At 46.3% G+C, this 14263-nt stretch overlaps 3 protein-coding genes across 4 annotated transcripts; all 3 read left to right on the top strand.

Annotated features, from left to right (window-relative positions):
* The first annotated feature begins 1042 nt into the window (after positions 1–1042).
* On the top strand, positions 1043–2885 carry LOC100828501 (protein SENSITIVE TO PROTON RHIZOTOXICITY 2). Its single transcript, XM_003571216.2, has one exon. It carries the CDS (start codon positions 1334–1336, stop codon positions 2495–2497), a length of 1164 nt encoding a protein of 387 aa, XP_003571264.1. The 5' UTR covers positions 1043–1333; the 3' UTR covers positions 2498–2885.
* Positions 2886–3237: 352 nt separating this feature from the next.
* Positions 3238–7371, top strand: LOC104583514. 2 transcript variants are annotated; one of them, XM_024460452.1, is made up of 4 exons: positions 3238–3681; positions 4006–4156; positions 6004–6066; positions 7154–7371. In XM_024460452.1, the coding sequence occupies exons 1-4, from the start codon at positions 3653–3655 to the stop codon at positions 7184–7186; spliced, it is 276 nt and encodes a 91-aa protein (XP_024316220.1). In that variant the 5' UTR covers positions 3238–3652; the 3' UTR covers positions 7187–7371. The 2 variants fall into 2 exon arrangements, with proteins under 2 accessions (XP_024316220.1, XP_024316219.1); XM_024460451.1 differs by lacking the exons at positions 6004–6066; positions 7154–7371 and having other exon boundaries at positions 4006–4247.
* On the top strand, positions 7186–8763 carry LOC112268506 (protein SENSITIVE TO PROTON RHIZOTOXICITY 2-like). The gene is given in 3 exon segments (XM_024460450.1): positions 7186–7314; positions 7400–8429; positions 8431–8763. Coding segments are annotated over 2 exon segments (870 nt in total). The 5' UTR covers positions 7186–7314; positions 7400–7655; the 3' UTR covers positions 8527–8763.
* The last annotated feature ends 5500 nt before the right edge of the window (positions 8764–14263 follow it).

Here is a 14263-nt window from a genome sequence, read left to right as displayed (position 1 = left end):
GGCTGCGAGAAATTACCTTGCTAATGTTTTTTTCGTTTGACAGGGAATTCCCCTGCTATTGTTTGTTGTGGTCTTTGTGTCTAAGTTTGTGTAGCTTGGTAGTACATTACAGTGATTGACAGTGCTTTAATTGGGCCAGCCAGATGATGACTTTCGTGGTTGGATGACTTGGATCTTGCAACAGTAACCATCTGTTCCTGGTGATGAATGGCCAGGATTTGTTTCAGCACAATACAACAACTAAAAGAGATCGTACAGTAGTACTACATTTGTGGTCAAAGTAAATGCAAATTTCTTTGTTTGCCCTTTGCCTTTCCAGGAGCCTAATCACTTGTGCCCAAACACGTACAGTTAGTTACAAATGTTTTGTTGAACCAGGAGCAGGTTCACATTTTTTTTCCCTGGGCAACTTAACATCAAAATGAAGTACTTCATTAACAGAGTACACAACATTCAGATTTGTCTTGAAGGCCGGTCTATACTGTAATTCAGCCCATTTAGCAGGAAAGAGAGGAGATTAAGCCCATATGCTTTGGACTTAGGATGGATTCCTTGGCTTCAGACAACATGCATTGCAGCCCAGTGCAAGCTGAGCATGTTCAAGACATACTGCCAGATTCTTGCTGAGTTGTTACAGATGCTAGGCTAGTAAGCTCACACAGTAAACAAGTGCATATATTGTTCTAAAAGAGAGAGTAAACAAGTGTATTTCCTCAAAAGGGTCCCTAAGAAAACTGTTTGGTCAGGGCCATGATTGGAGTAAAATATACTCCCTCCGATCCTAAATTGTTTTCGAAATATTACATGTATCTAGACGTCTTTTAAGAATAGATACATTCATATCTGGACAAATTTGAGACAAGAATTTAGGATCGGAGGGAGTAGCAAGGATCCGTGTACTGACTCAGTATACAACTAAATTAGTATCAATTGTCATATAAAAGGGTGTAAATTAATCAAAGAGGAAGTAGTAAGTACAGTAGTATATAAATATGGTGTGCCAGAGCCGAGGCAGTAGTGTCACCTTTCGGGCAGGGTTCATTCGAGGAAGGCTTCAAGTAGGGATGTTGCTTATCAGGCCCCGACTTAACCCCGGCCAGTTGACTTCCACATATATCCACCTTCCTCTTCTCCTTGAGCTGGATCCTATAATCCTATCTCAAATTCTCAATCTCATTCGATACATCCACTCCTATCTTCTTCCTCTCCATCGATCTATTCTTCTTCGTCGCGAGTTCTTCGTTAATTCGTGGAGATCATATGCAAATTACATCCATCTAGTTCTAGTTGCAGCCAAGATAATAGATAGAGAGATAGGGTTAGCTGCTAGCAGATGTTCTCGGCGGGGGATGATTCCGGAGCAAGCCCATACTTCCAGCAGCTGTTCGACCATGGCGACCTCGGCGGCGCCGACGGCATTGGCGCGTTCGCCGGCGGCGGCGACGCGCAGTGCCAGGCGCTGCTTTACAACCTGTCGGTGCTGAGGGAGAAGGTGCGGTTGCTGCACCCGCTCGTGGGCCTCGCCGTCCACGGCCGCGGCGGCGTGGCCGTGGCAGCCGACGCCGGCGCCGTCGTCCAGGAGATCGTCGCCGCCGCGTCCTCCATGATGTACGCCTTCCAGCACCTCTGCGCCGTCAGCGACGCAGCTATGCAGGCACAGGACAGCGTCGCGGCCGCCGCTGGCCGTGCTGCCAGCAACAACGCCGCCGGCATGGCAGCAGCAGCAGCCGGCTGCAGCGACCAGCAGCTGCAGGCACTGGAGGAGGACCACGAAGCAGCTACCATGCAGCAGTGGGCCCACGGCGGCTTCTACGACGACGACGGCACCAGCGGCAGCAAGCCGTCGGCGGCGACAGCGCAACAAGAAGCGCCGGCGCCGGCGCCGGGGACGAAGACGAGGATCATCGAGCTGGACGCGGCAGAGCTGCTGGCCAAGTACACGCACTACTGCAAGGTGTGCGGCAAAGGGTTCAAGCGCGACGCCAACCTGCGCATGCACATGCGCGCCCACGGCGACCAGTACAAGTCCAAGGCAGCCCTCAGTGCCGTCGTCTCCAGCTCCGGCGCTTCCTCCTCGCCGGCGGCCATGGCGGCGAGCAAGTACTCGTGCCCGCAGGAGGGGTGCCGGTGGAACGTGCGGCACGCGCGGTTCACGCCACTCAAGTCGGTCATCTGCGCCAAGAACCACTACAGGCGGAGCCACTGCCCCAAGATGTACGCCTGCAGCCGCTGTGGCCGGAAGCAATTCTCCGTGCTCTCCGACCTCCGCACCCACGAGAAGCACTGCGGCGACCGCCGGTGGCTCTGCTCCTGCGGCACCACCTTCTCGCGCAAGGACAAGCTCGCAGGCCACGTCTCCCTCTTCGCCGGACACCACCCTGTCGTCGTCGGAGAAGGCGCCAGGCAATGTAAGATCGATCGATCGTCGTTGGCGAACTCCGACCAGCTGCTCGGGAACTGCACCACCAGCGCCGGCGACGGCTTCTCCATTACATGACCGATCGCTATGCCAGAATACCCCTCTAGTGAACCCCCTCCAGTTGTGGTTCGTCCGGGCCAAAGACATTACCATTACTGGAGGCCGTTTGGAGGCATGCATCCCCGCCGAACACCTGTGGCGGTGGTAGGGAACGTGCCCACGAATTATTTGTGCAGATATAGTAGGGCTAGCTGGTATGATACAGCATGCTAGCATGGATTAATGTGATGGATCATTCTCTGATAATATGCACATAAGGTAAAGTTGTCTGTTGTCATGTAGACTTAATTTCATGTGCTGAGGATCGGAGCACCAACTAATATGCAACTGTTTTTTTGAAAGATTTTTTTTTTTGAAAGAAACTAATATGCAACTGTTGGTAGTAGTGAAACGATCAAGCTATTAACTATTCTTCTTCATCGAGTTCTTCGTTAATTCGTGTAGATCATATGCAGATTACATTACATGTAGTTGCTAGCTTGCAGCCAGGATAGATTAATTTTTTTTAGAGAGAATGCAGCCAGGATAGAGAGGGGCAATTAGCTGCTGCCGGTAGCAAATGTTCTCGGGGGGCGATGATGCAAAGACTGCAAGCACATACTTCCAGCAACAGCTGTCTCACCATGCGGGCCGAGCCAGCCTCGGCTCGGTCCAGCTCGCGAGTTCCCGGGCCGAAATGCGTTTTGGGCCACTGTTAAACGGCCCAGCCGAACTAGGCTACGGCCGATTAGGATTTCCTCTGCCCACTTCGGCCTTCAGTCCTCGACTCCATCCTCCTACCCCGATCCCGTCGCCGAGCCCGCGCCGCCGCCGCAACTCGCCGGGCCGCCGCGGCTCGCCATCCAGCGACCCCCCGCCGCCGACGCAGCTTGCCAACCCGCTGAGTAGACGAACCCGCGGCCCCCGCTGCGCGGCTGCGCCGCCGACCGCCGCCATGGAGAAGCCCCCCGCCGCCAAGGACAAGAAGGAGCGCAGGCCTCTCGGCGCTAATGCGGGTGAAGTTGAAGAAGACGGTGGGGAAGAAGGCGCCGGCAGTGGGGCCGAAGAAGGCGACGGCAAGGTTCGCTCGAGGGCGAACCCAGCGATTGTCCTCGCCGACGAGCAGCCACAGCAACGCAGGGGTCCTGCTCCTCCTCGCTCGGTCGGCATCCGGCTCAAGGACCGGCGGTGCTGATGCTTCAACGACGGCTATGGAACAAGAGGTCAGATATTTTGGAGATTTATCATGTATGTTATATGTACGCAGTCGACACCATGTTAGCTTGTATTGGAGTAGGTTTGAGAAATGTTGATGTATACATATGCTAGTGGTGGTGCACATGTAGACTTGTATGTTTAATGTATGCAGTGGACAACATCTTAATTTTTATGCATACAACATCGTTGCCATTTGCCAAAATCAATATCTTTCGTGGACAGCTTGTACTCGTCAATCTTTATGCGTACAACATCGTTGTCATTTTTCAAAATTAATATGTTTTCGCGGACAGTTGTGTACTCATTTATGTATATAATTTCTTTTATAGGCACATGAGGATAGTATTGAGCAAGAGGGCAAGGAAGAGAACAACTATGAGCCGTGGGAAGAGGATATGCCAATGGATGAAGAATACTCTGATGATATCATGTCTGAGGGTGATCCATTTGGTCTTTTCCGGCACTGATGAAGTAGAACATGTAACATCCCAAATTTTCAAAACTCTTCATATGCATTGCATCTCATAAGCATCATAGCACCTTGGCATTTAATCACATTTAAAACCCCAAAGTTAACCTAGAAAACCTTATTACAAAAATGTTTTTATTTGATTTTGGTCCTTTTTTGTTGCTTTTGATTAATTGCATTTTAACCCATGAGGGTTTTGGCATAAAAAACGGTTTAATGCATATATAAAGTTATCCCATATTTTGGCTTTTGAATTTGTTTTGAAAAACAAATTAATTTGATAGTTAAAAGGCCCTAAAGGCTAATCCATAGGTAAAAGTATTTTTTTTAAAAATATTTTATTTTGAGGGAATTCTTGTCCCAAAAGTTGAATCATATGAAAATATGATTTCACAAATTTAGTTGCAATTTATTTGGTTTGATTTGGAGCTTTGAATCAAATTTGGTATTCAAAAACAGAAAATAGAAAAAGAAAAAAAGAAAAGAAAAAAAAAAGAAACCGCGGCCGGCCCCGCCAAATGGGCCGAACCGGCCCACTTACCCCGCGCCCGACCGAGCCGGCCTGCGGCAGACCGAGCCGGCCCAGCCCAGCCGCGTGCGAACCGCCTCCAGCCGCTGACGAGCAGGGCCCACTTGTCAGATCCGTCTTCCTCCAACCGCCGCCCGCTTTCCCCAGCCGCGACGCTCACGACGCCACGCTGCGATTTCTCCGCGCACGAAGCCCCATCCCCTACTCTGTGCGCGTCACCCCGAAGCCCATACCCCCCTCTCTCTTTTCCCCAAACTCCCTCGCCCGATTGCGCTCGCACCTCGCCAAAATTTCTCGTCGGAGAACACCTTCTGTCACCGCCGTTTTCGCGCCGCCGCCGTCGTTCTGGTGAGCCCCTCGCGCCGCCTTCCACTTCTTTCTCCTCCCCTCCTCCTTGCGCAGCTTGTGACGCGATTCGTTTTGTCTTTGGAGCCCCGCAGCCCCTCGTCGTCGTCTGCCCGAGCTCTACCGCCGGCCGCTGTTCTTCGGTCGTCCTAGGCGACACGTCCGTCGCTCCTGAGGGAAGCCGCCGCCACCACCGAACTCGCCTCGCCGAGCCGCGTCCGCCCCACTGCTTCCCGAGCCTGAAGAGTTGCCGGAAACGCCGTGCCGCCGCTCCCCGTCGCCGCTGCCGGTAAGCCCCAAAACCCCCTCTGCCGTCGGATCTCATTTGAATGGCTGAGATTAGAACACTTACTGAGCTGGTACCGGCCAGGAAGATAGCGCCACGTGTCCCGTATAAAATTAAAACTTATTTCTCGGCCGAAATAAATGGTAACTTTGCAGAAAAGCCCCTGGAACTTCTAATCATCATAATTTTTTAACCGTTTGACCAAATTTGAAGTTTTATACCTTTCTGGAATACTCACAACTTGTAGAATCTTTTGGCGTAGTTTAATTTTGACTTTGAACAACTTTACCAGAAGCAAATTACAGAATGCTTAATTATGGTTTAATATTCAAATGAATTATTTCAAACTAGTTTTGAGCATGTTAGCTTGTTGAAAAATATTTGAGTATACCCTCTGTCCATTAGGACCAGAGAGGAAATTATTTTGGTAAATAATATTGCCACACAAGTTTAATCTTGCTCCAAGCTTTACAAAAATCAAATAAGCCTTTATTTAAAGCTCATCTTTGTTTCATACAAATTAATTCCTCTTTATTATTGTATAATCTGTCCAATTCTTTTGTGAAGCTTTTCAAAACAGAAACTAAACATGTTGCATTTAGAACCAACCTAAGAGTGCATCATCATGACAATTGCATCATAGCATGTTTTTGTATTGAATAGCATGTTTATTGTGTGTGTGTTTCCTTTTATTTTAGATTGTATGGATTGTGAGGTTTGTTGTTGCGAAGAGTGCGAGAGCTACCACAACCTTGGACAAGGCAAGTTGACTTTGATCATCTCCCAAGTATTTTTACTATGCACTAGTTGTTTTATTAGTTGCATTAGGAATATTAATTGTACCTCTATACTAGTTATAAATCCCAGGTAGTATAGTTTACCCTTGCCACTACCTTGCTACCAAATTGCCATCGATTGTAGTTGAATGCTAGGCTATGGTAGTATCGTGGGGGAAATTACTACATTATGATATTGTTATGCCTATGGAGAAATGAAATGTTTTATTAGAGTAAGGCAAAACAATTAATTCAATGAACCATCCTGGGTGCGCGGCTTTGAGGATTTTGAGGTTATGCGGCGTCAGGTCCATTCTATGGACCCCTCTGAGTCGACTTCCCGTGGATTCAGGGAGGGATCGTCCATGGACGTCTCCCCGTGGATTCGGGGAGCGCTTGCATTGCAAATGTGGAATACCACCTGGGGTAACCGAGACTGAACTAGTTTCCTACTTAGGAGCTTCCAGTACAACCACAATGCTAAATGGGCTCTGACGAGACAAGAGTATGTTGTATGAACCTAGACTCGAGGAATTGTACTGAGGTAGCATGTGTAGGGGGAGCGTGATTCTCTCGTGGTTTAGGGAATTACCTCTGAAAATCTCGTAATCGACGCCGTTGCTACTCTACCCTGAGGACAGCAAGGGATTAACCCGTCGGTTTTTTGTGGGGAATGTGTACAAACTCTCGAGAGCGTCAAAACTAAGTACTTAGCCATGTCCCCGGTTATGGACAATTACGAGCAACTGGATGTAGAGCTGTAAGGAAAGTCTCACTCATTCTAATTTCTTAATAAAATAAATGGTTTGAACTTGGGTTTAGGAGCATTGATGTGTTTACTCAATGTCCTTAGTTTAATAGGAGCATGGGTGTGTGTCTACCCCATGTCCAATAGTGATAAAATTATTTGATTAAAATGATAGAATTAAACAACTAAGCTTTTATGCAAATAGCCTTGAACCCCACCTTGCCACATAATGTATATACTTGGTAGGTTCTGATATAACTCCTAGTAATCTTGCTAATACATTCAATGTATTGATCCTAATGGCTGCATCGTTTAATGATGCAGGAAGCTCCGACGAAGAGCAAGAGTACGTTCTGATTCTTTAGGTTATGGGCCTATATTCCAACACGCTCTCACCATGATGTTGATGTAGCCCTTCTATCTCCCGTTTTCCGCTATTGAACAATTGTTTTATTTCCAGCTAATCCATGAGGTTATCCGAATTTGTAAGTACTTTTAAATTTTGAATGATGCACTGTAATATTGAGATCTTTGTTTTATGATATTACATCTTGAAACTGTGTGTGCTAGTGAGTCAATCCAGGAACTAGCACTAAAAGCACAGAGATCGAACCCGTGTACGGGGGCGGTCGCTTCAGAACAACATACTGAGGTGCGGCAATGCGCACTGCCACACGCTGCTGTATAACCTGACGGTGCTAGGGAAAAGGTGCAGCTGCTGCACCCGCTCGTCGGCCTTGTCGTCCACAGCCGCGGTGACGTGGACCCTGTGGTGGTGGCCGACGCCGGAGCCATCGTCCAGGAGATCGTCGCCTCCTCCTCCTCCATGATGTACGCCTTCCAGCACCTCTGCGGTGCCGCCGGCGCGGCCACCACATCCGCACCAATGCAGCTCTGCAGGTGCAGGACAGCTGGCTGCAGCGACCATCAGCTGCAGGCAATGGAGGACCATGAAGCGGACATGATGCAGCAGCAGCACAGTGGCTTCTACGACGATGACGGCACATTTGGCAAGCCACCGGCGGTGGCGGTGGCGGTGGCGCAACAAGAAGCGGCAACGGACGTGGTGCAACAAGAAGCGGCATCGCCGGGATCAGGCACGAGCACAACGGCTACGACGATCATCGAGCTGGACGCGGCGGAGCTGCTGGCCAAGTACACGGACTATTGCCAGGTGTGCGGCAAAGGGTTCAAGCGGGAAGCCAACTCGCGCGCCCACGGCGACCAGTACAAGTCCAAGGCGGCCCTTGCCAGCCCCCTCTCGATGCCATCCTCCTCGCCGGCGAGCAACAGCAGCAAGTTCTCGTGCCCGCAGGAGGGGTGCCGACGGAACATGCGGCATGTGCGGTTCACGCCGCTCAGTTCGGTGATCTGCGCCAAGAACCACTACAAGCGGAGCCACTGCCCAAAGATGTACGTCTGCAACCGCTGCGGCCGGAAGCACTTCTCCGTGCTTTCCGACCTCCGCACCCACGAGAAGCACTGCGGCCACAGCCGCTGGCTCTGCTCCTGCGGCACCACCTTCTCGCGGAAGGACAAGCTCGCAGGCCACGTCTCCACCTTCGCTGGCCACCACTCCGTCGCCGCCGCCGCCAGAGATCAACGTACAATATATTGATCGATCCTCGTCTGCGTCCTCCGAACAGCTGCTCGGAAACTGCACCAACAACGGCGGCGCCGGCTCCTCCATTACATGATCGATCGATCAGCATCGTGCATATATATGTGAGTAGTAGTACTTGTACTGCCCACAATTTATCTGTGTATATATTACAGCATGCTTGCATGGAATAATGTGATGGAATTGAAATTAGTTAGGGCTTTAATTCTCTGATGATTTATGCATATCAGGTAAAGTTATCTCTGTTGTCATGAAGACTTAATTGCATGTGCTTAGGAGGACCAACTAATATGCAATTGTTGATAGTAATTCACAGCCATCTTCTCAGATCTTATAATTTACTGATGCATATATTCGCTAGTCTGTGCATGGGTTTTTAGTTTTAGAGGATAGCAACAAGGATGCACATAGTGACTGAACTAGTTCGGCAGTCTGATGCTCTGAACAACATGCATAACTATTTGCTCAGTTTCCAAGCATATTTTACTCAACTAACAATGGAAAATTGGAAAGAGAGTACAATTCACAACGACGATGCCTGAATGCCTGCTGATCCATCCAAGCTTAAGTAAGTGTGCAGTGCAATTGCAATTGAATAAGGAGGATGGGACTTCCAAAGCTTAACGCTGTAAACTCTGTTTGTATCAATTAATTTTGTAGAAATGGATCGCAGATTTTGTCGGATGCCATTGCTAGGATCTGAGGAACTTGTGTAAGATCTGTATCAGACAGTGTTGTGGATGAATGAATGCAGATTGCGGAAATTACCCATTGATAATGTTTCTTTTTACAGGGAATTCCCCTGCTAATGCTTCGTATTGCGAGATTTTTTTTTGGAAAATGTGTTCTGTTGAACCAGGAGCAGGTTCACATTTATTTCCATGGGCAACTTATCATAAAACTGAATATCTCATTGACAAGATACAGAGGATTCAGATTTTAGTCTTTGAGGTCATATGAGATCCTGACAAAACCAAGACAACAGACATGCTAGGTACTCATTTCTGGAACATCTAAGAGCATAAAACATAGTGCTCCATGATCAAAATTTTGCAGCAACACAAGGATTTCCTCCTTTTTTAAATGTCTGAATTGTAAGTTTACATTTGCTTGCTATCCTGATTTCAGATGAAGGATGAACCTGGTTTTACCTCAAAATTATAAACCCCCATTCAAACAGCGCAGACATCATGAACATTCCACATGTTGGCAAGCAAATTGGAGCATAACAAGTCCGTGACTCTTGTTTAAAGAAAATTATTATGCACTTGAAAAGCAATCAAGATTGGAGTTGGGTCCAGGCCGTATCCATGATGAGGAGAGACAAGGAGATTGAAGTCACGAGCATGTCTTGAAGGCTGGCCTAGCCTATATTGTAATTCAGCCCATTTACCAGGAAACTGCAGTGGGAGATTGAGCCCATGCTCTTAATGAGTGTTTTGGGTTCTGGATGGATTCCTGGCCTTCAGACAATCAGACGACATGCAACTAATTCGGCAGACTGATGCTCTGAACAACATGCATTTTAACTATTTGCTCAGTTTTCAAGCAGGAGCTTTCACATTTTACTCAAATTTGAATTTATACCAGCAATCCTCCAGAGGCTCAGCTACTACGCGATGAGGGAGAAGACCGAAGTAGAAGAGCGGGCAGTCTGATTGAAGATTCTATTCTTTCTCTCTTGCTCTAAATATAAGTTAGAGAACTATTAAGGAAAAATTAGTTTATTCACATTATCATATTACTCATTTCTTTGAAACATATTCGAGGCACCTCGCTGAGACCGAATCGTCAAATCTCATTGAAAGAATGGTTGCATCAATGTGACACCATAATTTCAAATCTAGAATTTAATCATAGCTAGTTGTCACGGATATAACAGCGGACTTCACTAATCATTCACTATTGTATCCAACTCATCTGATACAAAGGAACTAATCAAGTAGAACCCATCACACGCCGCCTGCAGTGCCGACACACATGCACCATCCTTGCAGGAGGAACCTTGAGCACCGGCGTAGTGGCACCACGGAATACAAGTAATAGATTCACTACGAGGGATCGTGGTGCTGGTATCATCACGTTTTCCTTGAACCCATCTACACAAACGAAAGAAAGATCTTTTGATTTGATATAACCGCACATAATCCTTATATGGAAAGAAAAAGCGATTCAGTATGCTATTCTTACTGGAAGACACGAGCAGGGATAATATCAGGATCGATGACACAATGAAAATGATCTTGCGACATGGCTAATTCTTAACTTGGGGGTCGATTTATCATAACACATGTATTTATAGGAAATATTTCACCTACCTTCGTTCTGGGTCATTTATGTCTTCAAATAAATTTCCGTTCCAGCATTAATTTTGGTAATCTCTAAAGATTGGATATAATTTCAATCTTTAGAAATTACTTCACCTCATGAAAGGGAACTAATATTCAATCTTTACAAATTAGTTCAACAGGCATTCAAGGTATCGACGGCCATGTGGCACTACTACAAAATTTGTACGCCTGCAAGTTCACCGCCGACGCAAAAATAAAACATGTCAGAGAAGGAACCTATCTCTGATGCTCCTTATAAAGCGTCTCACAGGTAGCATCCAGGAGAACACGGCGACAAGATATTTCTGACACGTACTCCGGCCGGGAACGCGTTCTGACGCTTCTTACTTCCGAAGCGTCAGAGGAGTCTCTAACTTCTCTCACACTTGTTTCTGCACGTCAACTGTGTTCGTGGGTAATTATCTGACTCTTCCTTACGTCGCTTCGTCAGTATTCTTATGTTGCTACACTGACTTCTTGTTCTTGTGCACGTCAGAGATTGTTGTAAACTGTGTTTTTTTACATATGCGTAGTTGCTAATTCATTGAAAGCTCGCTACATCTAAGAATAAACACACATCAAAACGGCAGCTAATATTGTTGCAATGCTAACACAAGCCAAAAAAAAAAGTTAGACTGCTCTTCTAACTGAACTTTGAGATTTTCACTCAGTTTCTTCACTTCTTGTAGATCTCTTTCGAGATCTTCTATCATCCCATCCTAGAATACAAGCTCGAACTCTAGTTTGAGCCTCTCATCTGTTGTTCACCTTCTTTTCTTCCTCTACCATGGCTTGCAACCTTGACACTTGAGTTACCTCCACCATCCTACCTTCGTCAATGCACAGGAGGTACTCAGGATCATCTTCAAGGAGATGATCTAAGTCATGGTCGACGAAGAAGGTGGTGCAAGAAACGGAGTCCCTAAGCCACGACATAATTGATTCACCCCCTTCATCGGTGAATCCACTACGACTCATGAAGAAAGATTCAAGGAAATTTCACGAGAGTTTTTTTTTTGGTTTTCAATCGCTCTGGCAATTGTTATTTTCTGAGTAGAGGATAAGGCAGGACGGGGATATATATAGGTTGCTAGACCGTTGACGCATTTTCACGCGAGAAGAGTCAGCGGTGTAACCCACAACATCTTCTGATGCTTTTTACCAATAAGTGCCAGACAACTACTCGAAGGATATAAGATCACGGGTTCTTGCGGTTGCTGATGCTCAGCAAAGGTGAAGCGTCGGACATGTATATGGTCACACGAGGTCTCTGACGCATCAAATATGTTTAAATTGGCCATTTGGCAACATGGTAATCTGCTGCATTTTAATTAGCTGCATCTCGAGTCTTTTGGTTTTGTTACTCCGAGCTAATATAATAGAGGACATCGATCGAGTTCCCTTGGATATACTCCGGAGTCTGGATAATATGCATGTGCTTAAGTAATTGACAGTATTCTTTCAGAACTTATAATGTACATGGGTTTTAGAATAGAGTAAAATACACTACTAGTTCGTGAACTCGGCAAAAATGAACATTCTAGTCCACGAACTCAAAAAACGGACACTTAAACCTCTAAACTAGGACTACTGTGTCACTTTAGTCAAAAAAAGGTTCGGCGAGGCTTAAACACGCCACGTGGCCGCCATGTCGGTTTCGGCGACCCCTTCATCGGCGTCCTCTGGTCAAAATTGAGCGTTGTGGACTTGATAGCAACCTTAGGCGAGACGGCGGCGGTAACGGCGTGGTTCTCAGGACCCCAGGATCCCTGTCGGCGCGGCCGCCTTGCCCCTCGCGGGCGACTCGGGCATGGTGATTTTGCCAAAAAAACCCCTAAGAAAATCGAATAGCAGCCCGCGGTCCTGGCCGAGGCCAGCGTGGCGGCCACATGGCGTGTTTAAGCCTCGCCGAACTGTTTTTGGACTAAAGTGACACAATAGTCCCAATTTAGAAGTTTAAGTGTGCGTTTTCCGAATTCATTGACTAAAGTGTTCATTTTTGCTGAGTTTATGGACTAGTGGTGTATTTTACTCTTTAGAGTATAACAACAAGCATGGGTTTTACTCTCTCCATCCCAAAATTAGTGACGCGACCACATCACTTATTTTGGGACGGAGAGAATATAAGAATTCATTTTATCGTCTCTCTACTTTTACGCAGAGTTTTCCAAATTTATAACTTTCATGTTCATATGTGACCACACATGCCCTAAACCCTATATGTTCCTCCATGCCGTTGTTTATAAATTCAGTGCATGTGCATCAACTTTACGGATGCAAAGAGGTTACCGGAAAAGGGCCCACTTGTAGTTCAATTCTCAAATCTTGTATTCCAAGTTTGCTCAAACTTGAACAGAAGATTTGAGAATTGACCTAGAAGTGGCCCATTCTCCGGTCCGTTTGTATCTCTAATCAACTTAATTAGCAATTTATGCAGAGTCATCCGCAAAGGAAAAATTTCATGTCTAATTGATAGGATTAGTTTAGAGGCTCTTTGGAACGTAGGATTAATTATAAATCACACGAATAGATCAAACATAGAAAGGTTCTCTATCATATTTATACATTTCATATTTTTACCACTTTTATACATTTCGTTTCTGTAAGTGCATGCAACACCAATTAAAAGACTTATCAGATTCTGGCAAACAAAAGACTGATCAGATTGCTTCAAAAGACAAAACGACAAATCAACAACAACTGAAGATGAGCCAGAAGGTGGGCCGGTCGGGAACTTTTTCCTCACCCGGCGGCCTGTAAGCAATTGTTGGGCCTGTCACAGAAAAAAAACACTTGGGCCGAACAAACCTGCAGGAGCGCAGGGAAAGTAGTGCACCAACAGTGAATCTCTTAGGGCCTATAAACAGGAGGAAGGATATATGCATTGCCCGGCCCAATTGAATCATGCATTGGTTGAGACATACTCTAGTAACTACATAAAATTAAAGTCTCTCTAAAAAAACATAAAGTATGATTTTAATCTTCTAAGTTTCAAACAAAAGAGGGATTTATATGCACACTCGTCCCGAGCATAGAGCAACTGTTCTTGGTAGTGTCGTGGGTGTTAGTTAATTGCCGGGTCAAAGTCGTGGAGCAAATTGGACCGAGCAAGTCAAACGACGTCACAAAATTACCTAGCTTAGACAACAAATGAAAGTATAAATACTCCTAAAATTGGCGAAGACGGTAGAAAAGTGGATGAGAAAGAAGGAAGGTACCCTTTGACGAATAGGTTTAACTAAACAGAACTAGAAAAATGGCTGGGTCGTGGCAAAGCGATCGATGGAATGACAGCTGATTGGCTGGTGCGACGACATCCACGAAGCTGTTGACATTTTTCGTTGATGAATCAATATTTTTAGTACTCCCTACGTCCAATAAAGAATGTCTTAACTTTGACCAAATTTGAATTCCAACAAAAAATGTCTTAACTTTGACTAAATTTGAATTTATCTATAAATTAAGTTATGTCTAGATACATCC

Source organism: Brachypodium distachyon, chromosome 3 (assembly GCF_000005505.3).
Source record: "Brachypodium distachyon strain Bd21 chromosome 3, Brachypodium_distachyon_v3.0, whole genome shotgun sequence".
Taxonomy (NCBI): domain Eukaryota; kingdom Viridiplantae; phylum Streptophyta; class Magnoliopsida; order Poales; family Poaceae; genus Brachypodium; species Brachypodium distachyon.
The sequence above is the reverse complement of the archived record's forward strand: the minus strand, read 5'-3'. Positions and strand labels throughout refer to the sequence as shown.